Genomic DNA, 26,565 nt, shown 5'->3' with positions numbered 1-26,565 from the left:
TCTCCTCTGCTTTCATCTGCAGGGAGAAAACACTCAGGCTGCGAGATTTTCTTACTCAAAGAGGCTGAGAGTCTGCATCTCAGTCTGTCTTCCACCCGGTGCCAGCTGCTGCCCCCAGCTACCCCTCCAGGGCTCCCCAAACCCTGGCTACTTAGAGCCAGTGTCCCCTCCCCAAATCCCTCAAGCCCCAGGCTCCTGCTGTACTCAACTCTTGCTGTTTTCTCACGTGTGCACAGACTGAGGCCCAGCACCTGGAGGCCGACTTGCTGTTTGCTGAGCACCTGCTGTTTGCTGACCCACCTTTTTTCTCTCTCTTGCCTCTAGGCCTTCGCACATGTGGTTCCCTCTGCCTGGAACACCCCTCTTCCCCTCTCCCACCCCCCGGCCGACTCCTTCCTCTCAGGACAGTCTCACTTTACTCATCTGCAAATCGGGAGAGCACAGCTCATATCCTCAGGCAATAAGTGAATAAAAAGGAGTCTGAGGCCATCAGTCTCAGGATTATGTAACCTCCGGATTAACGGATGGCGTTATCATTGCCATCACTACCGACGCACTTGCATTTATGACATCTGCCCCAGAACTTCATGAAGCCTTTCCAATTTGCTCTCATGGGAGGTGATTACATAACACACAACCAACTGCTGCAGAAATAGAACATTTCTGCTGAATAAAGGACAAACACCGGCAAATAAACACATCAGGGACATCCTAGTTACTGCAGCTAAAACCCGCACAGCAATGTCCTGGGGAAGGGTCGACTTCCTCTAGACCACTCCTCTAAGAAAGATAAAATGATCAGAAGATATTCTCATCTGATGTAAAGGTAAAACGATCAGAAGTGAGAACAAGGGAGAAATAAAGGGAAAGGAGGAGGGTGAAGTCAGAGGGAAGGTGCATTCCATTCACAGACATGTGTGCCATCAGGCCTCACACAATTATTAGAAGCATTGCAATTCCACCCGGCTTTCAGTGGTAGGTTGGGTATGATGGTTGGAACTCAGCATCCTTCCTTCCCTTGCTGTAGGGCACCTGGGCATACTGCAAAGGCTGAAAAGCTGAGATCCAACATTGCTCAGACTCCCTTGCAGCTAGAATTCTGGGTAAGATAGATGTGTGCATGTGAGGTTTGGAAGGGGCCATGGAGGCAGTTCCCTGCTGCCTTGGGCCATTTATTTTATTTTATTATATTGAAGTACAGTTGATGTACAATGTTGTGTTAGTTTCAGGTGTACAGCACAGTGATTCAGTTTTATATATATGCATATGTATATATGTATATATATATTCTTTTTCAGACTCTTTTCCCTTATAAAGGAATAGATTACAAAATATTATTACAAAATATCGAGTAGAGTTCCCTGTGCCATACAGTATGACCTTGTTGTTTATCTATTTTATATACAGTAGTGTGTATATGTTAATCCCAGCCTCCTAACATATCCACAGGTTTGTTTTCTATGTCTGTGGCTCTGTTTATGTTTTGTAAATAAGTTTATTTGTACCTATTTTTTTTTTAGATTCCACACATAAGTGATGTCACATGGTATATGTCTTTCTCTGTCTCACTTACTTCACTTAGTATGATAATCTCCAGGTCCATGCATGTTGCTGCAAATGGCATTCTTTTTTTTTTTTTTTTAAACCCCACATTTGTTTATTTATATTTTTTTGGCTGTGTTGGGTCTTCGTTTCCGTGCGAGGACTTTCTCTAGTTGTGGCAAGCAGGGCCACTCTTCATCGCGGTGCGCGGGCCTCTCACTATCGCGGCCTCTCTTGTTGCGGAGCACAGGCTCCAGATGCGCAGGCTCAGTAGTTGTGGCTCACGGGCCTAGTTGCTCCACGGCATGTGGGATCTACCCAGACCAGGGCTCGAACCCATGTCCCCTGCATTAGCAGGCAGATTCTCAACCACTGTGCCACCAGGGAAGCCCAAATGGCATTCTTTTATTCTTTTTTATGGCTGAGTAATATTCCATCCTATTGTATATATGTACCACATCTTCTTTATCCATTCATCTGTCGATGGACATTTAAGTTGCTTCCATGTCTTGGCTATTGTGAACAGTGCTGCTATGAACATAGAGGGTGTATGTATCTTTCGAATAACAGTTTTCTCTGGATATACGCCCAGGAGTGGGATTGCTGGCTCATACAGTAACTCTGTTTTCCTGGCCAGCAAGTTCATGGGCTTGTGGTCGGAATCCGTCTTCCAGCTCTGTGGGGTGGAGGGGCAGATGTGATGGAGGCAGCAGCTGGACAAATCTCTGTCTTTGTGGACGTTCCCAGGCAGTGTGGGCTGCAGCAGTGGCGATTTCAGATGCCTGGACTCCGGCCTCAGCTGCATGTTCTTGACCTTGGTGACCCCAGTGGAGCTCCCAATCCCCCACCTTCCCCTGCTGGTCCAGCTTCACAGGCTTCTGGGAGGATCCTTGGGAGTCTGGCCTGAAGCCGCACCTCTAGCCCTCCCAACAGTTTAGAGAGCACCCAACGCCTCACGCTAAATCCTTTTTCTGCTTAAAATACCCAGAGTGAGTTCTCTTTCCTGCCCTGAGCCTTGTCGAACACAACAGTCCGAGCAAAAAGGAACACACTCTGAGCTGTGAGGTTCTCACTGCGCACACAGCTGTTCTCATGATGACGGCACCCTCTCCTCGTCCCTTTTTTTAAAAGTTATTTTTAAATTAATTTATCTATTCTTAAACATTTATTGTACTTTTGGCTGCCTTGGGTCTTCGTTGCTGCGCACAGGTTTTCTCTAGTTGTGGCGAGCGGGGGCTACTCTTGGTTGTGCTGTGCGGGCTTCCCATCGCGGTGGCTTCTCTTGCTGCCAAGCACGGGCTCTAGGCGTGCAGGCTTCAGTAGTTGTGGAGCACGGGCTTAGTTGCTCCGTGGCATGTGGGATCTTCCCGGATCAGGGCTGGAACCCGTGTCCCCTGCATTGGCAGGCGGATTCTTAACCACTGCGCCACCAGGGAAGCCCAAGACTCATCCCTTCTTAAGGGAGCTCTTGCCCACCCCACCCCACCCCCTTGATAGCACTCCTCCTCCTTTTCAGCCTATATAAACGCAAACGCGGCTTCATTTGGGCTGGAGGATTGCAGGGGTTCATTTTTCTTTCTTTTCTTGTGCGATCATCTTTGTGGTTCTGAAGTTGTATTAAAAAGTAAACTTACATCCTGACTCATTCTCTAAGCCCCTGTTCAACCCCCCTCCTCCAGGAAGGCTTCCCTGATTGGCCATCCAAGGTGTCTTGTCTCCTCTACTAAGTTTCTGGAAGGCAGTCTCAGGCTCAGGCCAATTTCTCACAGTGCTGGGAAGCAGAGGAAGTTCTCGATGGGAAGCAGAATAAAACATGAGTGGGTCTATTGATGTTTTAGAGGTAAGTGCCCCGGGCTCTGCCTGTGAGCAGGTCTGAGGTCTGAGCAGAGGGGAACAGGCTGGTCAGTTTCGTGCCAGGGGTCCCCAGCGAGCTGGCGTGGGGAGGGATTGCCCAGCTCTCACATCCTTTTGATCCCAGGAGCCTGATGCAATTTGCTGAACCTTGAAAGAAAAAACCCACTGCATTCAGCTCTCACCCAAGGAAGCTGTCCAGGCTCCAAATAAGGTAGCCTCAGAGCACCCCAAATTCTAATGACACAGTAAAGGAGGGAACTAGAAGTAGGGAGACAGGGCAGTCTGAGGGGCAGAAGGACAGTCTTTGCTAGAGGAAGGGGTAGGCATCTGGGAGGAAAAGGAAGGGGAGGGAATAGAAGAGAGCGTTTGCTTTTGTAAAAATCTGCAGGTCCTTGTGAGCGAGACATTTAGGTCCAGCCTGTGGACTCTGGGTTTGGCATATGACTTGCTTTGCCCAGCGGGAAAGGATGTGATGTTTTCCAGGTCAAAGCGGACACACGGAGGTTCTCATGCGGTTTCGGCTGCCCCTCGGAGTCTCTGCCCTCCATCATGAGAACGGCATGTCTGCAAGTGACCGCTGGTTCCAGAGCGAGAGACCTGAAACCTGCCAGGAGGCACGCCTGTCTAGTCAGTCCCAAGCGAGCCCGGCAGGACCCCCGCTGACTCGCAGATGCAAGAATAAGAAAGAATGCTTGCTGTTGTGGCCACTGAGGTTTGGGGCTGTGTGTTACTCAGCATTATAGCAGCAGACGCCTACCTATCACACCAGGTCTGTTGGCGTCAAAGTCAGTGTTGTCCGACCAACCATCCTGCTGAAACCATAATGCCTAAAAAACAGCCCTGCCGTCACTGTTATTAATGTCCTCAAATTCCTCATTCCTTTCACAACCACAGTGAAACCTTTCTTCCCTCTTTTTCCTTTCCTCATAGTCACAGAAAAGACCCAAAGAAAATAACTGAGATTTCAGCTCCATTAATGTTTCAGGGCACCATGAATTAAAGAGCAATTGTAATGCAGTCAGTCTCTGTGGGAAAATAAGTCTCTGTGACTGTGAAAGCACATGGAAGGCTAAGTAGCACGATTAATACCCAGAACACACGCTGCTCCAAAGGAAAGCACCCGGAGCAGAGGCCGCCTGTGAGGCCAGGGGATTTCAGGGACATCCTGAAATTCAGTCGGTTTGCAAGGACCAGACCTTGGCACAAGACTTGCTTTGGCCAGTGATGTGTGAGTGGGTGTGATGTATTCCAGGTCAAAGCAGATACACGAAACTGAGGACCAGCGAGGAGGCCAGGTCCTGTAGACAGCCACGGCTCAGGCCAGCCAGGAGCCTCCATGTGGAGGTCCCTGACCTGGGTGATCCCTGATGGTAGAAATTCATTCATTCATTCATTCATCCATTCATCCCCCCATCCCCCCATGCATCCATCCATCCACCATCCTTCCATCCATCCATCCACACGTCCATCCACCATCCTTCCATCCATCCACCATCCTTCCATCCATCCACCATCCATCCACCATCCTTCCATCCATCCACCATCCATCCACCATCCTTCCATCCATCCACACATCCATCCACCATCCTTCCATCCATCCATCCAATATTTTCAGCCAGGTACTTGAGGTAAAATGGTGAAAAAAAACCAGGCATAGCCCTTTCCCTCAAACAGCTGACCCCAAGTGTGTGTGTACGGCGCAGACAATAATTAACTAGTGGCACAAATACATAATTACCGTCCTGGGAAAGAGAGGCACTGGAATCTGGGAGAGTGTGGCACAATGGGTCCCAAGCAGGCCTGGGGGCTGCCGAGGAAGCGCCCGATCTGGACAGCTTCCATCTAGTCCAGACCCGGCTCTGCCTTCTCCACCTTTGTCCAACCCTGGGGGCTTGCCCTGTGTAGACGGCATCCACAGGCTCCTTCTCTCTGGCTTCTGGTGGGACTCAGACCACGGGAGGCACCAGCAGAAGACCAGAGGGCGGGAGGGGAGAGAGCTGGGTACCGTGACTCCTGTTCTCCGACTGCCCAGCCGCAGTTCCTAGGGGCTGAGCGACCTTCTCCTGGACCAGCCTCCTCCTTGCCCGTTCCTTATGGCTCTGGGGACCTGGCCTCCTACTGGGCAAGGTGGTTGGCTGAAAAAGGTCCCCCCAAAACATCCACGTCATAAGCCCTGGAACCTGTGCGTGGGACCAGATGGAGGAAAATAAAGACTCTGCGGGTGTGATTCAGTGAAGATGTTTAGTTGGGAAGATTATCCTGGGTCATCCGGGTGGGGCGGAGGGAACTTTCACACACACGCGCACACACGCGCGCGGCAACGTGAAGATGCAGCTGGAAGGGTTGAAGACGCTGCCTTAGAAGATCTGAGTGACCCCTCCACACGCCACAGAATTCCAGAGACTGGCAGAGGCAAGGGAGGGATCCCCCCCAGAGCCTCCAGAGGGAGCGGGGGCCCACAGACACCTTGGTGTTCGCCCCACGAAGCTGATTTTGGGCTTTTGGTCTCCGAAACTGTGAGAGAATACATTTCTATTGTATTGTGGTCATTTCTTACAGTGGCCGCAGGAAACCGACACAGGCCTTTCCTACAGCCAGGGGGCCCCTCCTCCACGGGCCCTCAGCAAGCTCCCCGCTCAGCCCCAGGGTGTCTCCTAGCCCACCCACGCTGGCCCTGGAGAGAGCCCCCCATTACGCTCTCCTCTGTCGCCCTGTGACGGTGCCCTGTGTTCCTGGGGCCCTGCAGCTCTGCGCCTCAGAGGAGGGGACGCTGCTCTGGGGTCTGAAGGACGATACACTCTCATGGTGGTGGTGGAAGAGGCCTCCAGGCTGAGGGGAGGGCCTGGCGTGGGAGGGTGCGTGGAATGTTCTGGAAGTAGAGGAAGGCCCTGTGGCTGGAGTGCAGAGAGAGGGGGGCAGAGTGGAAGGGTCCTCATGATCACCCCGTATCTATCGACCGGCTCTCGGGCCCACGTGTGCCAAGTGCGCCGCTCACCTCCCCCGCTCGGTTCTCCTGCAAAGCCTCGAGCTCCTGGTGGCGTCCAACCACACGGCCCAGGGGAGAAGGGGATGATGGGGGTCCCGGGCCCCACGTGACGGAAAGGCTCCAGGCCTGCTTACCTTGCCCTCCCGGGTGTAGGCCAGCACCTTGTCCTCTACCCGGGGGTGGAAGATGAACGTTTCCACGGAGAAGGGGATGAGCTGCTTCTGGAAGGTGGCGCCCTCGTCCGTGCTAAGGAAGAGGCTCTGGTCCCGGTCGCTGAGAGCGGAGCTCACGAGGATGATCTGAAACACACAGTGGGGCGTGAGGCCTCCCCGTGGAGATCAGGCGATGCGCCCGCAAGCCAAGGGCTGCTGGAGCTGCCAGAAGCCGGGAGGGGGCCTGGAATGGGTTCCCCGCAGCCCCGAGAGGGGACCAGCCCTGCCGACACCTGGCTTCGGATTTCCGGCCTCCAGAACCGAGACGACAGATTCCTGTGGTTCGCAGCCTCACCTGTGGTACTTTGGTACGGCCGCCCCAGCACACTGACCTGCCCGGCCGACAGCTCTACAGTGGGGAGGGCTTACTGTCAAGTACACCCAGGAGGCAGGGGCCATCTGGGAGGCTGCCTCGCCCTGCGGTCACTTGGTGGAATGACAGGGCCCCTCAGAGGGACATGCGAGAGCTCCTGTGGCCCTGGTGCCAGAGAAGGTCGACCAGCCGGGTGGGCTGCGACAGTGCCAGGAGCACCAGCACGCGGGGTGGAGGGGCCGCGAGCCGCGTGGTTCACCCTCCAGCGCTGTGGCCCCGACTCCCACCTCCAGCATCATCAGAAGGTCCGTTCCCCACACAGGAAGCCAGGGGGTCTCCTACACATGGGCCTTGTAGAAACTTCATGGCTCCTGGGAGCCCCAAGGAGACACCAACCCCCCTATCAGGGTCCCCAGGCCCTTCCTGGACCGGCCTCCCTCCCAGCCTCCACTTGCACCCTGGCCATGCTCAGCATAGGCCACAGCCCCACCCTGGGGTGGGCCTTCCTCAACCCAGGCTGGGCTGAGCTCCTGCCACAAGGCTGCTGGGGACCCAGGACTTGCCCATCACACATTCACCCCATTTCATGAGGCCCTGTTGGGCCAGGGGCCATGTCTGTGGAGGTCACTACTGACCCCCTCCCCAGCCCACCCCTGCAGGGCCTGGGCACTCCAGCAGTCAGATGAATGAATGAAGGAATGAGGGGATGAGTGAATGAACCATGTGTGCTGGTGGAGTAGGGGGCTGGGGGCACACACTCCGTCTCCAGATAACCCAGTTCAAATCCATGTCTCTCTGACCAAACACCCTCTGTGCCTCAGTTTCCTTGTCCACAAAATGGGTGGCTTTCCCCGGGAGGGCGTGGGGCAATGAGATGCCCCCCCAGGATGGCCTTCCTCAACCTCCGACACTGCTCTAGAAGACAATTAAACACAGAGAGCACAAATCAATGAACTGCACAAAACTCCTGTCTCGTGTGAACAAATGATAACCCAGTGTGTTCTTTCTTTCCAGGAAAACCTAATGAGCTCCCCAGGGGTGGTCATTCATCTCCTCTAGCACGAAAGCCTTCTGTCCCCAGAAAACGGCGGGTCGTAGAGCCTGATTCCTGCAAAGATGTGCTCGGAGATGTTCCTCATGGTGTGATTTACATGCAGGAAACATGGGGCGGGGGAGGATGGTCAGGGGAGCCAGAGAGCGTGTACAGATGTTTACAGAGAATGTTTAGTGACAAGAGAGCTCATGAACATGTGACATTTAAAAAGCAGGGCACAAAATTATAAGCGAGTCTAATTTCTGTACATTCCACACGGACAAAATTGTAAGGAAGTATATCATAATTTTGTCAATGGTAGATGTATAAAGGTAAGTATAATTTTATCAGTGGAAAATGCATAGAAAGAAGAATGGAAGGATTATTATTCTGACATAATAAAGAATGAAACTTGGCATTTGTGACAACATGGATGGACGTTAAGGACGTTATGCTAAGTAAAATAAATCAGAAGGAGAAAGCAAGTACCGTGTGATCTCACTTATGTATGGAATCTAAAAGGAAAAAGGAAAAAAAAAAAAAACAAGCTCATAGATACAGAGAACAGACTGGTGGGGGGAGGAGGGTGGGCAAAACGGGTGAAGGGGATCAAAAGGTACAAACGTCTAGTTATAAGATAAATAAGTACGGCACGGTGGGTATAATCAATAAAACTATACTGCATGTTTGAAAGTGGCTATGAGAGTAGATCTTAAAAGTTCTCATCAGAAGAAAAATAATTCTGTAACTATGGTGACAGATGTCAACTGGACTTATTGTGATCATTTCACAAGACAAACATCGAATTATTATGCTGCACGCCTGAGACTAAGATAATGTCGTATGTCAATTACATCTTCATTTAAAAAAGAGAATGGAAAGAAACACAGGGGGATGTTAATAGTGGTGGGTTTAGAAGGACTTTTTAAACATTTTTAAATAAACTTTTTAGTTTAGAATAGTTTTAGATTTACAGAAAAGTTGCAAAGATAGCACAGAGAGTTCCCACATGACACACACCCCGCTTCCTCTTTCATGAACAGCTGACGTCAGGATCATACATCCGTCACCACTAAGGACCCAACAATCGATACATTGGTCTCATCTAAACTACACGCTACCTTTCACCCGTTTTTCCACCAACGTCTTTTTCTGTCCCTGCTCCAGGTTCCCACGTGACGACATTAGTTGTCATGTCTCCTCCAGCTCTTCCGGGTGGTGACAGTTTCTCAGGCTTTCTTTGCTGTTAATGACGTGGCAGCTTTGAGGACTGGCTGGCGGTTTTGCAGTAGACCCTCCCCATTTGGGTCTGTTTGATATTTTTCTTGTGCTGATGCCGTGGTTCTGAGTTTTGCGGGGGGGAAAGGAGCAAAATGAGGGGTGCCTCCCTCATTGCAGTGGACGTGCAGTGGACATGACCTGTCACTGACGATGCTGCCCTCGCTGGCCAGGTGGCACTGGCCAGGCGTCTCCCTGTAACGTTACTCCATTCCTCCCTGCTTCCATCCTGTCCCTTTGGGAGGAAGTCGTCTTGCGCAGCCCACACCTGGGGGCGGGGGGAGGGGAGAGGCAGGCGGCCCTCCTGGAGGGTGGAATAGCTACATACATTATATGGAATTCTTCCGCCTAGAGGATTTGTCTTTTCTCCCCCATTTACTTACTTATTCGATCATGTATTTATATCACTATGAACTCACAAATATTTAGTTTATGCTTTGAGTTGTATTTCAATAATATTTTCTTTCTTCTTTTTTTTTTTTTGCGGTACGCAGGCCTCTCACTGCTGTGGCCTCTCCCGTTGCGGAGCACAGGCTCCGGACGCGCAGGCTCAGCGGCCATGGCTCACGGGCCCAGCCGCTCCGCGGCACGCGGGATCCTCCCGGACCGGGGCGCGAACCCGCGTCCCCTGCATCGGCAGGCGGACTCCCAACCACTGCGCCACCAGGGAAGCCAATAATATTTTCTTATTTTGCTGCCCAGATAGGTCGAGCTCTGGCTACTGGGAGGTCTTTTGGGGTCCTGTGTCTCCTTTGACATCGCCCTTCAACTCCTAAATGTTCTGCACAGCACCTGGCTTCCCTGGATAATCAGGAAAAATGAAATAAGTCACCAAGACTCCTTCCACATCTTTCCCGGATACAGCACGGTTCATTCAGTATCCACTGGGCACTCTCGGCCTGGCTCCGCGCCCCACCCCAGGGCAGCAACTCTCACGCCCGGCTCCATCCGGGCCGTCTGGCCAGGGAAGCTCATTAAAGCACTCTGCTCGTGATGCATTTTCCACAATGTTTTTACAATACAACTATTTGCTTATTTACCTCCCCCACTAGACTGTGCCCCCTTGATCTCAGGGGTAGGGAATCTTTTGGTTTCTCCAGCAGCCTGCACAGGCCTGACCCCAAGCTGTCGGTCAACCAAGCCCTGCTGGATACACGAAGGAATGCACGCATGCATGCATGCATGAGCAATTCCAGCTCAGTTTGTGACTCTAAGAGAACTGTTTGTTTGTTTTTCTCCTCTGGGAGGAAAACAACCTTGGGGATATTTAAGTAGCCTGGAGAGCAGAAGGCATAAATAATCTCATTCACTTATTCCTGTTCACCACTCCAAGCTTCACACAGCAATGAAGGCTCATTCGTTCGTGCATTCACTCATTCTTCCACAGCTGCTAAAACTACAAGGTCAAGCAAGGATTTAGGTATGCACAGGGCTTTACGGGAGCAGAGCAGGGGGAAAATACCATCCAGGTGCAGAACAAAAGGAAGGGCTTCCCGGAGGAGGTGACACCCAGACGAGCCTTGAAGAATGAATGGAAATTTGATACAGACCCAGGGGAGGGTGTTTCAGGCAGAGAGGACAGCATAACCAAAGGCAAACAGGCGGCATCCCAGCTGAGACCGATCACATCCTGACCACCTTTGTGTGTCTTGTCCCCTGTGGCTGGAATGCCCAGCAGGATCAACACACCCCCAACGTCACCACTGGTAATTCAGAATCGGACTTTAAAATCTCAGAACGTCACAAAATCCAAGTGTGATAAAATGAAAATGGTTTCTTTGAAATTTTCTGAGCCCTGAATTCTGGGCAACTTCAACAAAGCTGAATGTTTCTCATTTATTTTTGGCGTCCCTGCTTTGCCAGTGTCCCCAGCATGAGTTTAGTCTGTTTTTATGATGGGACATCTTCCCCCTTTTATCTGCTTATCAAACACCTCCTCATCCACAGAGGCACCTTTAGAAGGTCACCTCCTCCAGGAAGCCTTCTGTGATACACATCCTCCAACAGAGTTTTTCTCATGCCTCCTCTGCCCCTTCCCCCAGCATCTTGTACATTCATTTGCTCCAGCCCAACATTCCTAGGGTTCTCCGCAGGGAACCCTCGGAGAGCCTGCCTCTCCCTCCAGGTGGAGAGGCTGTGCAGCCTGGCAGGGCCCAGGTCCTCATCATTGCCATCCAGGCCGGAGCACGGGACCTGGTCCAAGAAATGGGTGTTGGTTTTCCCACACAGAATGAGGGCTGTAGGTACCGGGTCACCTCTCCACGAAAGCCCCCAGTTACAGCCAAGGCCCTACCCGTGGTGGCAACTGAGGCGGAAGGAAAAAGAACCTGAGGAAGTGATTCTGGCCGGGGGCCCAGCAATCCGTGGTTGTGGGCTATTTTTGGCCTCAGAGTGGGACAAGCCAGGAAAGACGGGGGAAGGAAAAAGTGCTGACAAGGAAAGGATTATTGGAGCAAAGAAAACAAAGCAATTAGCATCGTGCAGAGAGGAGGCCGGCAGATTGCTCTCCCAAATTGGGAACCGGACTACTTTAAATGGTGTATTTTCACTGCTTACTATTGTGGGGAAACATATGGCGCCCGAGCTAGGTTCTGGGGGCCCTTGAGGCTGGGTGTCTCAAAATCAGAGGCAACACAGTTGCAGACAAATATTTGATAGATTCATTGGACTAATGGCCAGCCCACCTGAAGCATGAGTTCCAGGGTTTAATCTGCCAGGCCAAGGACAAATGCAAAGGCAGGGCTCCTTGTTCAAAAGGAACTAGGAATTTCAAGATGGTGCCAGTAGAGCATCAAACCAAGCACAGGTCCTCCTGCCATGGCCTAGGTCACGCACCCATAAAGTGGGCTCTTTCCAAAGCCACTCAGTTAATAAACTCTGGGACCAGGAGTAGCAGCCTCCCTGGCGCCTGTTAGGAACACAGTGTCTTGGCCCCATCCGGACCTGCGGGATCAGGGTCTGCATTTTCTCATGGCCCCCGGTGAGCTCTGAGCGCCCTCCCCTTGTCTTTCGGCCGCAGCTGCTTTCGGCCGCAGCTCCTGCTGGGTTCAGCCCTGTGTCCATTAGCTGTGCAACTCCGAGCACGCCGGTGGACCTGGCCTCTGCTCCCCACCAAGAGACGAAGTAATAACCATTGTGAACTAGAGCCCTGTTCTCGGGATTTTACTCCTCCCGGCCCTGCTCTCAGCCACGCTGATGGTGTCCTGCAGGATGGGGGTGCCCATGATGGCCCCGGGAGTCCAGGCCGCGCTGCTCGTGGAACACGTAGCCCACAGCAGAGGCCTGGTTGGACGGGAGCAGTGCAGGCTCTGGAGGCCCATGGAGCTGGGCTTCAGCCCTCCTTTGCTCCTGTGAGCTGTGCAACCTTAGGAAAATTACTTCACGTCTCTGAGCTGCAACGTCTTCCTCTGTAAAATGAAGATAGGAATTACCATGGCAGAAGCGAGTTGAGAGTTAAAGGAAACAAAGTATATAACAGACTCCCCCGGCGGTCTGGTGGTTAAGACTCTGCGCTTCCACTACAGGGGGCAGGGGTTTGATCCCCGGTCAGGGAACGAAGATCCTGCATGCCATGCAGTGGGGCAAAAACAAAACCCACAAAGGGCTTCCCTGGTGGCGCAGTGGTTGAGAGTCCGCCTGCCGATGCAGGGGACGCGGGTTCATGCCCAGGTCCGGGAAGATCCCACATGCCTCCAGGAGAGGCCACAGCAGTGAGAGGCCGGCGTACCGCAAAAAAAAAACAAAAACAAAAAAAACCAGATCGGCTTAGCTCTTTCAGCTGGGATGTGCTGGGTGGGAAGCCTGCAAAGTGGCCAGGGCTCGGATGCGTGGTAATTAACAACCCTTCTGTTATTTCCCATCCAAGCCTGGCAGCCAGCCCCAGGGCCCTGCCAGCATCTGGTTAGAGAGATGCAGGAAGTACTAGCAGGGCAGCTCTGAGGCAGTGTAGAGGTGACGGGCAGGGGCAGGTGAGGGGTGGAGTGCATCGCTTCCTGCACTTAATACTCACAGCACACCTGCTAAGTAGGTGCGACCATCCCCATTTCTCAGATGGGGAAGCTGAGGCCAGACAGCCCTTGTGGGTTCACACCCAGCTCTTCCCTGTGTCCCTCATCGGCATCATGTCATGGCCAGTGATGTGACTGCCTCGGCCCGGATTGTAGCAACAACACGGGGATCCTGATGCAACAGACCTGGGAGAGTCCAGACAGATTCCCCCCACTCCCATCCCCAAGACTGTTAGGCATGGCTTCCAGACGTCTGCAGGTCCGTCCCGAGTTTGGGGGATGATTTCTGACCACATGAAGGGGCAGAGGAGGGCGGGGGGCAGCGGGGGGAGTGCCTTTCTCTTCCCCTTCATCTTTGCTGCCTCTCCTTGGTCCACCATCCTATTCTTTAAGACCATTCACTGACTCATGCAGCGGTGCCTCGGGCCCCAGGCTGGGAGATGAACCTCACAGGATCCTTGCCCCGGCGGAGCTAATAGCAGACAAGGGAAGTCATTTACCGGTGTGAGCAGTGCCCTGGGACAGGGGACCCCGAGAAGGGAGGCCCCTCCCCCAGGCGGGACTGGAGGAGAGGAGAGGCCGTCTGGAAAGTTTCCCCGAAGGTGAGCTGCACGCTCCGGCGGTAAGACTGCGTGAGATGCCCACGTGGGCCTCCTGTCTCCCTCTTGGCCAGGTCAGGAGACCTGCCTGAACCTGGCACCCTGGACGCCCTAACGGGACCCTTCAACACGGGCCTGACCCTCCCTGCGTGCCCGGATCACGTGCACCTGGCCTCCTGCTTGGACCTGCCTGCACGAACCAGGTGCCAAGTCACCTTCCCTGGTCCCCTGCTGGGCTTCTGACCCATCTCCTCCAAAAGGCGGTGCCAACGTGCCAGTCTGCCTCGCAGCAAAGCTCATGCAAATCATAGCTGTGGAACCTCCGAGTTAAAAAAGGAAAGCAAACAGCGCCCAGAGACTACTTCTCACCTCCGCCAGGGCTCGGGCTGAATGCGCCACGGATCTCCGCTTTCCATTCAGACTCTTTATCGAAGAGAGGATTTGCTTTTAATCTTCTCTTTACCAAGGGGAGCCCTAAAAGGGTTCCCTCCCCACCCCTGGGGATGGGTGTCATCTGGAATTACCCTTCTATTTGAAACCCAATCGCCCGGTCTCTTCCTTGCCAGACAGATGTGCCCAGCTGGGGACACAGAAAACTTGGCTTTGACGCCAGGAGAGGCAGACAGTGGAGACAAACAAAGGCAGCAGCACCCACCCCCGGGGCTCAAATTAGAATCTGCGCAGCGCGTCTTAGACACGCCGGTGTGAGTCACGATGAGCAAAAATAACTCTCCTACCCGCTGCTTCATTCTTGCGGATGAACGCATCTCGCTGGGCTACTCAGCACAAACGCAGATCAGCTACCCAGAGCTTTAGGAGAAAATCACTCCCTGCGATGGTTTCCGGTCTGAGTAGCCATAAGCAGAGGAGAAGCCACAGGATATGAGTCTGACGGAGATGCCGCTTTGCTCAGTGACCTTGGGCGAGTCACCCTCCTCACCTTGAAACTGGAGGCAATCCTCTCTCTGGGTAGAGGTTCCAAATTAGGCACAGCATGCGAAACTGCTGCGGAAACAGAAGGGCCCTTCACTACTTTTGTGCTTCCTTAAACCAGAAAGGTCTGTTCTTGAAGACCTTACGGATAACGGGGATGGACGTGCACGCAGGCGTGCGGCATTGTGTCCCTGCTTGGAACACCTCAGGGCCTCTCCTGCCCCTGCTCCTGAGTCTGGCGTTCACGCCCCCCTCCCATGAGCTCACCCTGCTGACCTGACCTCCACACGGCCCGGGGCCAGCCACCCCGGCCTGCTTCCAAGTCCCCAGATGTCTGCTGCGCCCTCACACTCCCTCGGCCTGGAAGCCCTAGCTCTCTCCCTCTGACCGCAATGAGGCCTGGAGGGGGCAGGCCAGAGGCTGATCTGGAGGCCACGGGGCTCACCCAGGTGAGAGAACCTGGTGACCTGGACTGGGGCAGAGGTCTTGGAGAGGAGAGGGCGGGTGTCCATGACATTTCATTGTCGGAGTTCAGCGGGTTTGGTGAGGAGGAAAGAGACGGAGAAATAAGGAGAACACACCTAGGTTGTCAGCTCGGGCAAGTGTGGGGAGGGAGGTACCGTGCATGGAGATGAGGACACAGGAGGGAGAGCCGGCTTAGGGGAGACGAAGAGGAGGCCAGTTTGAGCCTCACGCTGGAGCTGAGCCTCCCGAGGGTCACACAGGTGGAGGGAGGGGCTCGGGAGGTTGGGATATGGGGTGAGCTCTGCAGAGAAATCTGCACTGGGGTAGGTGTTCGGGGTAGGTGCACAGACATGCGACTCATGGTCCTGGGAGTGGATGAGTCCCCCTAGGGGCTGTGTAAAGTGAGAAAAGAACTGACCTGGGCTGGGGACCAGAAGGAACCCCACAGAGTGTGGAGGGGCAGCTGGAGGGGGGGATCTCCTGAGGGCCAACGGGTGGGCAGGGAGATTCCGTCTGCCACTGCCCCATCCCCTCCTCCTGCAGTCTCACCTGGGGCTGCCAGCACACACAGATCTCCCTGCTTGTCCCCCTGGGCCCTCGGTCCCACGTGACTGGCCCTGATGGGCTTTGCTTCACACCTGCCATCCCTCTGTCACTTCGCTCCTGCCAGCCTGGCCTCAGACTGTTCCCGTTCCACGGTCTGGCTCCAGGGGGGCCCTTTCCAGAGGCTTCGGGGCCGCTTCCTTCTTCGCTCAGCTCCAAGACCACCTTCTAACTCGGCTGTTCCTGAGATCCCACGGTCTAAATAGGTCCTGACACCAGGGTGCCCTTTGACTGTCTTAAAAGCAGTTATTAACACTTCCCAGAAACATCCGTTTGCATTATTTTGTAAGTTGTGGCAAATATACAGAATGTGAAGTTTACTATGTTAATCACTCTCTTGAGCAGACAGTTCAGTGACATTGGCATCGTTCACACGGTTGTACCATCGTCACCACGTTCCGTCTCCAGAGCTTTTCCATCCTCCCAAACAGAAACTCTGTCCCCGCGAAACACTAACTCCCCACCCTCTCCTTGCACATTCTCGTGTCCACTTTCTTCCCGGCCAGGTCCCACACACACCCCACCGTCAGGGAACACACGCGTCTTGCCCCTTGCTGAGTCCCAAGCCCTCACGTGGCACAGAGTAGGTGCTCTGACATCATCTCCTGATCGCTGTGGATGGAATGTATTTAAGTCTCATTTGGGGCAAAAGTTTAACGTATAAGGGAAAGGCATTCTGTCTGTGCTGATACTCAGGCCATCTCAGCCCTGCCCAGCCACCCCTGAGCCCAGGAGCTGGACGCGCGGAGACCACATTCCCGGCCTCCCCAGCGGGCGGCCTTCACCTGACAGCCAGTAAGACGAGGGAGCCGTAGGCCTCCGGCAGCGTCTGCGGCAGGCGCACGGCTGAAGGTGTCTCCGGCATACCCTGGACTACCCACTCGGCTGCAGCGGGCAGCTGACATCGCTGGCGGTGGTTTCCCGAGGTTCCTGGGCTCCTGACGTCAGCAGCGCCCCCTGGCCTCCACCCCCAGCCTCCCATCAACTGCGTCAGCCTCCACGCGTCTGCATTAAACCCCTCCCCACTCCAGTGGCCTCGAGTGTTCCGATCAAGCTCCCACTGGTGATGTATCCAGAACCATTTTACCGAATACAGGTTGATCCCGCTTCCCTTCCTCATACCCCCCGGCCGCAGGCCTTCACGTCAGCCACTGCGTCTTCCGAACATTTTTGGGGCTCCGTCCTGCCAAAGGTCTTGAGACTTCTCAGCTCAAGGGCCAGGAGCTTGGCTAAGTCCCTCCAGTGCCTCCTCAACCAACAGAGGCACGTCGTGAGTTAAAGCGCACTTCGTTGCCAACGAAAATATGAATACGATCCCTTGGTGAACTAGAAATCGGGCAGGAGAGGCCTCCATTTGTTCAAAACACAGATCCTAAAAGAGCCTTGCAAAATATACCGAAATAGGAAGGGGAGCCCCCTGTCCCCCGTGGTACGCCCATCCACGGACGCCTCTTGGAAACGTCTTAGGAGCTCAGCAGACTGACGTCAGGGCTTAGGTGGGCGGTCTTCCCCTCCATCCTGGAGCAGGGATACTTACAGCCTGCCGTTCTGACTGCCCTCCGCTTAGCCGAGGGCTTCTGGAAGAACCCAGGGAGCAGGACGTTCAGGAGAAATACGCCCCAAAGACCCATATCACCGAGGCGGGGAAAGACATACATGTGATATGCCTACTTTTCAACTTGTTGATTATGTCAACATAAATTTATTGAGCACCAGTGCTGAAGAGATGATGGTGAACAGGACGGGACAAAATCCCCCTCCCATGGGCCTGAGTGGGAGAGACAGGGAGGCAAACAAGTGCAGGAATACGATGATTTCAGAGAGTGAGAAGTACCATGAGCAAAAGAAAATCAGGTGGTTAAATGACGATATGCACATATGTGTGTCCACGTATACACACGCATAGACTCGCAGTATATATGACACACAAGCTTCCATGTATGTATGTGTAAGGAGGTATACATATGCATGAATATATAGAAAAATAATGAATGAAACAGTCCAGAAGGATGAAAGCACTGTGTGTCTCTGGCTGATGACACTTTGGGTATTAAGTTTTTTCTTTCTTAGAGTATGTTTCTGGTTCCATTCTTAGTGTGTAATATGTAATCTAAGATGGGAGAGGTAGTCAATACATATTTTTGGAGTGAATAAATACATTTTATAAATAAATATTTTAAGATGCAAATGTGTTCAATGTGTAACCAGAAAAAAACAATAGTATACTTTTACGAGAAGAAGAATTTGCTTGTGGGCAAAGGCCTAAGAATGTGTATTCAGTTCTCTATTGAGTAGACAAGATAGGAAGAGAATTTTTTTTAAATGAAGGTTTACTTCTAGATAATCCGTGAACAGTTATTAATATTTTAGTTCAACTGTATTTCCTTCCCTCTCTCTACCCAACATCCAACCACCCATCCACCCATCCATGCATCTGTCCATCATCCGTCCATCATCTATCCATCCATCCATCATCCACCATCCATTCATCCCCCACTTAGCCAACCATCCAATCTTCCTTCCTTCCTTCCTTCCTTCCTTCCTTCCTTCCTCCTTCCCTCCCTCCCTCCCTCTCTCTCCCTCCTTCCCTACCCCAATTCACCATTCATCCTCCATCCATCAACCCACTGAAAAGAGCTCACGGGGAGGGAATGTTGCACACCCTGAGCCCTGTGCACACTTCAGTCGCCGGCTGTAACCATCACCATGCAGCCAGCCCTGAACCCACCCTTCTTGGTGTGGCCACCAGTAGCTTGTGCCTCCCAGTCTTGTCTCTGCATAAACTTGAACTCCATCAAGTAGGGGTGGGGGAGTAAGAGGGAAATAACATTTACTGAGCACCTACTGTGTACCTGGCCCTGCACCAGGCACAGGCATTTTATCATTTTATTTTCACAACAGCAACAAGGTGGGTGTTTTTGTTTCTATTTTATAGACAGAAAACCCAGACGCTCGAAGGGGTGAGATGACCCGCTCCAGCCCACACAGTCCGTGTGCCTTGGCCCCGGCATGGACCCGACTCTGATGCTGAGAGCCCTCGTCCTCTCTCTGTGTCTAGACCGACAAGCATCCGACACGATTTAGTAAAACATCGACTCAAACGCAATTACGGAACTGATGGTCAGGAAAGGATTGGCTCAGTTTTAATTACCAGCCTGACAATCACTGAAATGCCAGGAAATATCCCTGAGAACATTTGTAAATTGAACGGAGAGGCAAACCTTTTCCCTTTGGCCGCAGGCTGACTTGGAAGATCTTGTGTCTGATCGATAGTAACCAGATGAGGCAAACATATTTCAGGACATATAAAAACAATTCATCACCAATATTTTAGAGGCTGGACTTATTAATAATCTTGTCTGTAGCATTCGTGAAATGAGAGGCCCCCGCCTCCCCCATAATTATTGATGATCTGAGCTCTCTAAAGGGGCGTACGCTGAGGCTTCGGTGTGAGTAGAGCGTAACTGTGTTCTGTTTGGCTGTCTGAGGACGCTTTGCAGACAAAGCTAAAAAGCCCTCTTGCTTGGGCAGAGCGTGGCGGACAGTTCATTTTCTGGAGTGACTGTGTTTGGGGAGACTGTCTTTTATCAGGACAGTTGTATTAACAATGCATGATTAGATCTGTGAACAACTTATTCATTCATCTGCCCCTAATTGAACAACAGAAAGCAAGGGACTGGATCTCACTACCTTCGCAGGGTGGCTTTTCCATGCATGCTGGCTTGCTTGGGCAGCCTCCTGGGTAAAGATGATAGCTTTTGGAAATGACTGTGCCATCTCCAAAGGCTCTCTCTTCAAATCTTTGTGATTACAGACCAAGATCTTATTGCCGTGCGGGCTTGGCAAAGCATGGCCAAGGCCACGGTCCTCAGTGCAGGGACTTGATATTCCGTGCTCGTAGGATCAAGTGAGGACACAGCTGAAAGGTGCGTTATGGCGGCTTCCTAGTATCTGGGGGAGGAAATTGACTCTCTACCTGGGGGACCCCCAGTCAATGTCCCATAGCTGAAATCACCTGTATCATGGTTTTCCTGAATGAAACATCATGTGGAGCGGATAACAGCATTGGTAATGAAGTAATCTACGTGGCATTAATTGAGCACTTACTGTATGCCAGGCAGTGTACTGAATGCTTGACTCCTGTTTTCAACAGCCCTCCGATGAGGTGGTTGCTGTTATTATCCCTGTTTGATGGATGAAGCCGATGAGTCCCAGAGAGGGCAGTGACTTCCCAAGTCACACGGTGGGAGCTGAGGCCAGGATGCGGCCAAGAGAACTTCCTCCTTGCACACTGCAGAGATGGGCAGGGGCGCGCGCTGCTCTTCCCTTGCTCTTTACTCGTGCGTCACGGAACCGATGTCGGCTGGTGATGGGGACACGGTGAGCACAGCCTAGCTGTCCTTGGCTTCAAGGAGCACACAGTGCAGTGGGAAGACAATGACCAAAGACGCATATAACTGGGTGATCATGGACTCTGGGGAAGGCCCAGCCACTTAACGACAGTGAGGGGCAGGGAGGGCCCTGGTAAGACCACAGAGAGAGTGAGGTGGGCTGGGTCCAGCAGGAAGGGGATGGGAGGCCGAGAGTGGGGAAGGGAGGACCGCGGGAGACGTGGAGAAGGTAGACCTGGGGGACTGGACACCCACTGGCTGGGGCAACAGGGAGCCTGGAAAGACCCCCTGCTCCTGCCTGGGATGCTGGGAGGAAAGCAGTGAACCAAATCGACCCGGTGCCTCGCCGGTGGCACTGACAGTCTCCCCGGTGGAAGGAGTGTTGGAGGAACGCTGAGCCAGAGAAGGAGACTGAGAAGAAGTGGGCACAGAGGTGACAGGAGGACCAGAGAGCACAGGGTCAGGGGAGCCACGGGCCAGAGGTGATGGGCACAGGGCAGTGCCACAAAGAGCTCAGACATGGGGAGGATCCAGCAAGCACCATGATTGTCAAAGGTGGGGCACTACTGTCCCCAGGCACCACTGGCCGTCACAGGTGGGGCATTTGTGTCCCCAGAGGAGGGATGGTGTAGGGATGGTGCTATCTGCCATCCCTTTTTTCTGTCCTGTTAGCCACGTGCCATCAGTCACCAGTGAGTCCTGTGGCTTCTACTCCTTAGGGACAAGGAGTGGCCCTGGGGTCTGGCCCACGGCCCATGTCAGAACAGATGCCTCATAAGTGGTAAATGAATTGGACAAACACGCGGCGATAACGGGAGAGATGAGTAGTCTGTCTAGTCAATTTCTTTTCATCCGTTGGACCGCAAATGAATGATGATTTAATTAAAGTTCCTGGGGCAGGAGCTCTGCAGCAGGAGATTCCCGAGGGCTCAGGATCATGTGGAGACCGAGGTGAGCCCAGGCTCTGGTCTCCTGTGAGAACAGCATCAGTGTTGATGTTTCTGGATCGAGAAGTATGGACATCCATCCTGCATGACGGCTCCCGGGACCTCTCCCCACAGCCCTCCAGCTGGGGGCCTGGCCTTCCCCCCACCAAAGGCACAGACCGAAGAGACGGTGGTGGGTGGGAGGTGGGATGGGGCAGATCCAGCCCCTCCTGTCACTCAAGACACAGTGACGCCCAGAAATAGGTGGTCGGCTAAGCCACAGAGCCTCAGAAGTGGCCGCAGTCCCAGCCAGACTGGCACAATCTCTGACGCTGGAATTGCTGTGATACGGTCCCTGTCCCTCTGCTGGACACCCTGTGACAAGGGGCCCCTCACCTCACTCACTGGACCATACTGCATTTGCCACAGTAGCATCCCCGCCCCTTTACTTGGTTACCTCCGGTGACGAGAGGCTCCCTACCTTACTGACTGTGTGTTTGTCTTTGAACCAAGTTCAACGCTGCAAGACACAGAACAAAGGGCTTTGCGGTCCAGCAGACCTACACTGAGCTCTGGCCCCGCGCATACAGCAGTGTGACCTTGAGTCAGTTCAGTGGACCCGGGATCCCAGACACCACCCTTTAAGAAGGAGGGGGACACCCTCCACCCTTCTTTCTCCCCTGCCGGTCTTGTTCTTCTACCCAAGCCTCAGGATGAGGTGGGAGAGCGGGCGACGGGAGGAGGCCCCTGGGACGAGCACGGTGGTCCCGAACTTCCCCCACAACTACTCTGTGGGCACCTTTCCCGGGAGCCGGCCTGGGTTAGGGGTTGCCCTCTGGGGAGGCTGCGGGCATTTCCGGGCCCTGCTCAGACCAGCATGTCATTACAATCCCACACCATCCCTGATTACGCTGATATTAACTCACAGGCTGGCTGTCCCAGGGTGCGGATGTGACAATGTACAGAACTCAGCAAGCCAGGCGATGACCCTAGCAATAACAATAACCACACAGCAATAACAATAATAGTAACAGCACGGCGGGCACCCATTCCAGGCAGACGCTGCTCTGGGTGCTTTACGCGTGTCCAGTCACTGGCTCCTCCCGAGAAGCTGTTCTGTTATTGTCCCCACTTTCCAGAGAGGATAACCCCGTGCCCAGAGGTCCCCCGGCTCACAAGAGGCTGAGGTGGTGACAGGGACTCTCCAGGCCAGCAGCTGAGCCGCCTTCTCTGATCGGATTTTGCTCAGCAAAAGGTATTGATGTTAAAAAAAAAAAGACATAGTTCAGCGCATTGATTTTGTCCCATCACCATCATGCCACACACACTCACACATACACACACCCCACAGTTTACAAATGAGGGGAAGGAGTGTTTAAGAAAAGCTTCTTCAGGAGAACCAAGGAGAAGATTCCTCTGCTGCTGTGTGCTGGGCGCCGCCCACGGGCCGGCTCTGGGCTGGGCAGGCTGCCCACATTCCCACTGGCCCTGAGCACACCGCCCAGGCCAGACCCACCTTCTCCCCATAGGGGACGTGTCTGAGGTTCAGAGGACCTGGGGGTCCCTTCACCACGGTGGCCAGAGCTGGATGGGACCCAGATCTGTGTACCTGTCTAACCCACAGCCAGTTACCTCCCCTCTCCACTGGCCACTGCCTCCAGGGGTCTCAGGCTGGTGGATTAACTATTGGGGTGGCAGACAGGAGAAGGATGGTGGGAGGTGGACCACTCAGGGCGGGCCTCTTGGCCGAGAAGCAGGAGGGCCAGGGAAGAGACCCCTGCCTGGGGACCCTCAGTCCTGGCCTTCCAACTCGCCAACCCCCAGGCCCGCGCTTCAGTGTCTCATCTGTAAGAAGAGGGCAGATAACTCCCACCTTGCCAACCTGCAGGCCGGCCTATGGGAACCGAGACAAAGCGAGCTTTGTCACAATATCAAGCTTGTAACAAACGCCCACCTCGATGGTGCCCTGAGCCTCATGGCTGATGCTGTCCTGAGTCCCAGACCCGTTAGCCGCCAGCCCCTTCCCAGAAAACTGCCCTCAGCTGATGAGAGCCCCGGCCTGGGAACTTATACCATCCCCCGGAGGACCCCAGACAGTGCTGCATGGACGGGGGAAAGGCTACCCCTGCCCCAAGGAGGGGCAGCTCTGGGATTCATCCCCTGAACAGATCACGGACAGGGCCTGGCCAGACTCTGCCTGAGCGCACATCCTCCGTTGGCCATTTCTTCCCTCAGGTCCCTCCCCAGAGCTCCCCCTCAGTACACTACGTGCACCAAACCCCTGCCTCAGGCTCTGCTTCTGGGGAACCTGACCTAAGCCTGCTGCATTCTCTCCAAGCCGTGGTCTCCTGAGGCAGGGCCAGGTCCTGGACAGCGGAGACCTCAGCCACCCTGTCCTCATGGGCCTGGCATGTGGCAGGTAGGACTCCATTAGCGTGGGCTGCAGAAGTGTGAAGACTCAGGTCCATAAAAGGCTGAGAAGCCCCAGAGACCAGTGGCCACACACTGAATCACGACACAGGATCAAGCAAGCCTCTGCTCTCAGCAAAAGCCCAGGACGATTGCCTCATGCTTTTAAGATGGAGGAAAACAACAAAGAGTGATATTGTGGCACGGGCTGGTCCAGGAAAGGTCTTCTCCAACTGGAACAGAACCTTCAGCAGCTGAAGAGCTTTCGGGGGTGAGAAGCGCCCAGTGGTCCCCAGCACTGGGGCTGGGAGGTGGGGCAGGCAAGAGACTCCATGGGGCCGAGCTGGGCCCCCAGCTACACGATGCTGATGCCGGGACAGGAGACTCTCCCCCGTCCCTGAGCGTGGACTGCAGAGGTGGCTGGGTGGAGTGAGGTACTGCTGGCCTGAAGCTTCTGGGCTGGTCTAAGAAAAATGCCTGCTGGAAGGACGTGGAGGCATGGGGGTGGCTTGGGCCAGGGTGCTGACCGTGGGGTGGGAAGTGGACAGGGCGTTGTGGTTTGACACATCAGCGTGGAACTTGCTGATGTACTTGATGTAGGTGGTGGGGCAGAGGGGTCGAGGGTGACCCCGAAGCTCTTGGCCCACCTGGGGGTGGCCCCTTGGTCCGGCGAGGCGATGGGAGGAGTTCCGGCTGCAGCTGACAGATTTGAGATGCCTGTTAGCGATGCCCTGCAGGAGTTGTGGAGACTGCGGTGGATCTGAGCGTGGAGTCTGCGGGGGACACTGGGGCTGGGGGTAACTGGGGGCATACGTGAAGCCATTAGACTGGGTGGGATCAGGAAGTGAGAGGGAAAAGCAGGGAGATCCGGGAACATTCCACGCCCCCCGCCGTGAATCCCAGAGGGAAAGTGAGCTGAGAAAGTGAAGCAGAGCTGGCATGGAGGCCAGAGGGAGGTGAGTCTCCCCTTTTACAAGTGAGAAGACTAAGACCCCATTCCAGAAACACAGCCAGGGCTGGCAGAGCCAGAGTCTGAACTCAAGGTCCTTGATGTTAAACTTCAGAATTAAAAGTATTGCTTAGAATGCCCTTCCCTCTTCCACACAGTCAACACCTATACATCCTTCAAAGGCCAACTCAAATGTCCCCTCTTCTAGGAAACACTCCTTGTTCCCTTCTGGTGCCCAATCCCCCATCGTAGTTCCATAGAAACTTAGACACACCTCCACTTCAGAACTTAGTCTCCCTCAGGATCGTGGTTCATGAGGCCCCTGGGGACCGTGAGCTCCTTGAGGTCAGGGAATGCGTTCTGTTCCCACCCCCCTCCCTCCATTTGCCCAGAAACTCAAGTGCAAGGCGGTCTATGAAGGCGTGTTGAATGGGTGGATGGGTAAAGGGATGGATGGACGGGTGGGTAGGTGAATGAGTGGGTTGGTGTTCAGGTGGATAAATGGGTGGATTTAATGGTGGGTGAACAGATGGGTAAGTGGCTAGATGAATGGATGAGTGAGTGGATGACGGATACATGGATGGATGGATGGAGGGATGGATGGATGGATGGATAGATGACTATATAGATAAATGGCCCATGGATGGGTGGATGGATGGATGTATGGGTGTGTATCTGAATATATATGGATGGATGGGTGGATGGACATATGGATGGGTGGGTAGTTGTATGGGTGGATGGGACCATCAATGGGTAGATAAATGTATAGATAAATGGCACTTGGTTCGGTGGTTGGATGGATGGATGGATGGATGGGTGGATGGGTGGATGGGTGGATGGATGGATGGGTGGATGGGTGGATGGATGGATGGATGGATGGATGGATGGTGGATGGGTGGATGGATGGATGGGTGGATGGATGGATGGATGGATGGATGGATGGTGGATGGGTGGATGGATGGATGGGTGGATGGGTGGATGTGTGGATGGATGGATGGCTGGATGGGTGGATGGGTGGAGGGGTGGATGGGTGGATGGATGGATGGGTGGATGGATGGATGGATGGGTGGGTGGATGGATGGATGGATGGATGCAGGCATGGTAGAAAGACAACAAGATTTGTAGGCAAAATATTCAGAATTTTGTCCTGGCCTCACTCTTAGGAGCTGCTGGCAAGCATCACAAAGCCCTGTTGCTGGTCCCTCTGTCCCTCACGTTTCATGTGGAGAGGGGTGACAAGCTGGCTGCCAGCTGGGACTCTGTGAGAGCAGCCTGGGATGGTCTGGGCCATGTACGTGCGAGGCAGCCTGGCACAGTCCGCATCACCGCAGAGTTCCCTTTGCCAGAAATCACCTCCAGAACGTACATCGAGGGAACATACTTTCCACATGGCTGGTTTTAAAACCAAGTAATTAAGTGGTTTTACAGTTCGTTTTTAAAACAAGCTCTTTAAGTTATGAGTATAAAGCATGTCCCTGTAATAGCTAAGTTGTTCTGTTTTGTGATTTCTGCTGAAATAAATGGATTTTATAATTAGGCAGAAAGAAAAATCTGTCCAGGGCCAAGGCCACTTTACTGAACTCACATTTTGTCATGGTGTGATCTAACCAACCCACAGAGATGGGACTCCCTCAGGACCTGGCCCACGTGGAGCCCTGTTCGGGGATTTGCGGGGTAGAGGGTGACTGACAAGGACAAAGGACAGCCCAGCTAGGATGGAGGGAAGCCAGGGGCCATGGCTCTGTGTGTGCACGTAGGTGTGCATGGGGGTGCTCAAAGGAGGGGGGCATTCAAGGAAGCCTCCAGATGAAGGCTATATCCCCAGCACCTACAGCAGTGCCAGGTAAATCTCTGATAAATTAGTATTGAGAGGGGGTGGGTGAGTAGATGGATGGATGAACAGGTGGATGAATGGATGGGTGGATGGATAAATGGATGGATGGATGGATGGGTGGATGGGTGGATGGATGAATAGATAAATTGCAAGTTTCAGGATGGCAGGGCCCAGACCTTCCCCCTGAACGGATGGAAGCCTCCTCCCTCCCCGTCCTCTCCCTGCTTTTCC

General features: G+C 53.5%; 1 protein-coding gene across 1 annotated transcript in view; it reads right to left on the bottom strand.

The window, feature by feature from the left end:
* Nucleotides 1–26,565, bottom strand: part of SORCS2 (sortilin related VPS10 domain containing receptor 2) — a 183,848-nt gene that overhangs the window by 81,624 nt on the left and 75,659 nt on the right. The window contains exon 3 of the mRNA XM_027104054.1: nt 6,517–6,681. Coding sequence (XP_026959855.1) covers nt 6,517–6,681 — 165 coding nt within the window. The remainder of the gene's footprint in view (nt 1–6,516; nt 6,682–26,565) is intronic.

Source organism: Aethalodelphis obliquidens, unplaced genomic scaffold (genome assembly GCF_003676395.1).
Source record: "Aethalodelphis obliquidens isolate GAN/ISIS:26980383/991018 unplaced genomic scaffold, ASM367639v1 scaffold6, whole genome shotgun sequence".
NCBI classification, from domain to species: Eukaryota; Metazoa; Chordata; class Mammalia; order Artiodactyla; family Delphinidae; genus Aethalodelphis; species Aethalodelphis obliquidens.
Note: the sequence above shows the minus strand (reverse complement) of the source record. Positions and strands in the feature narration are given on the sequence as shown.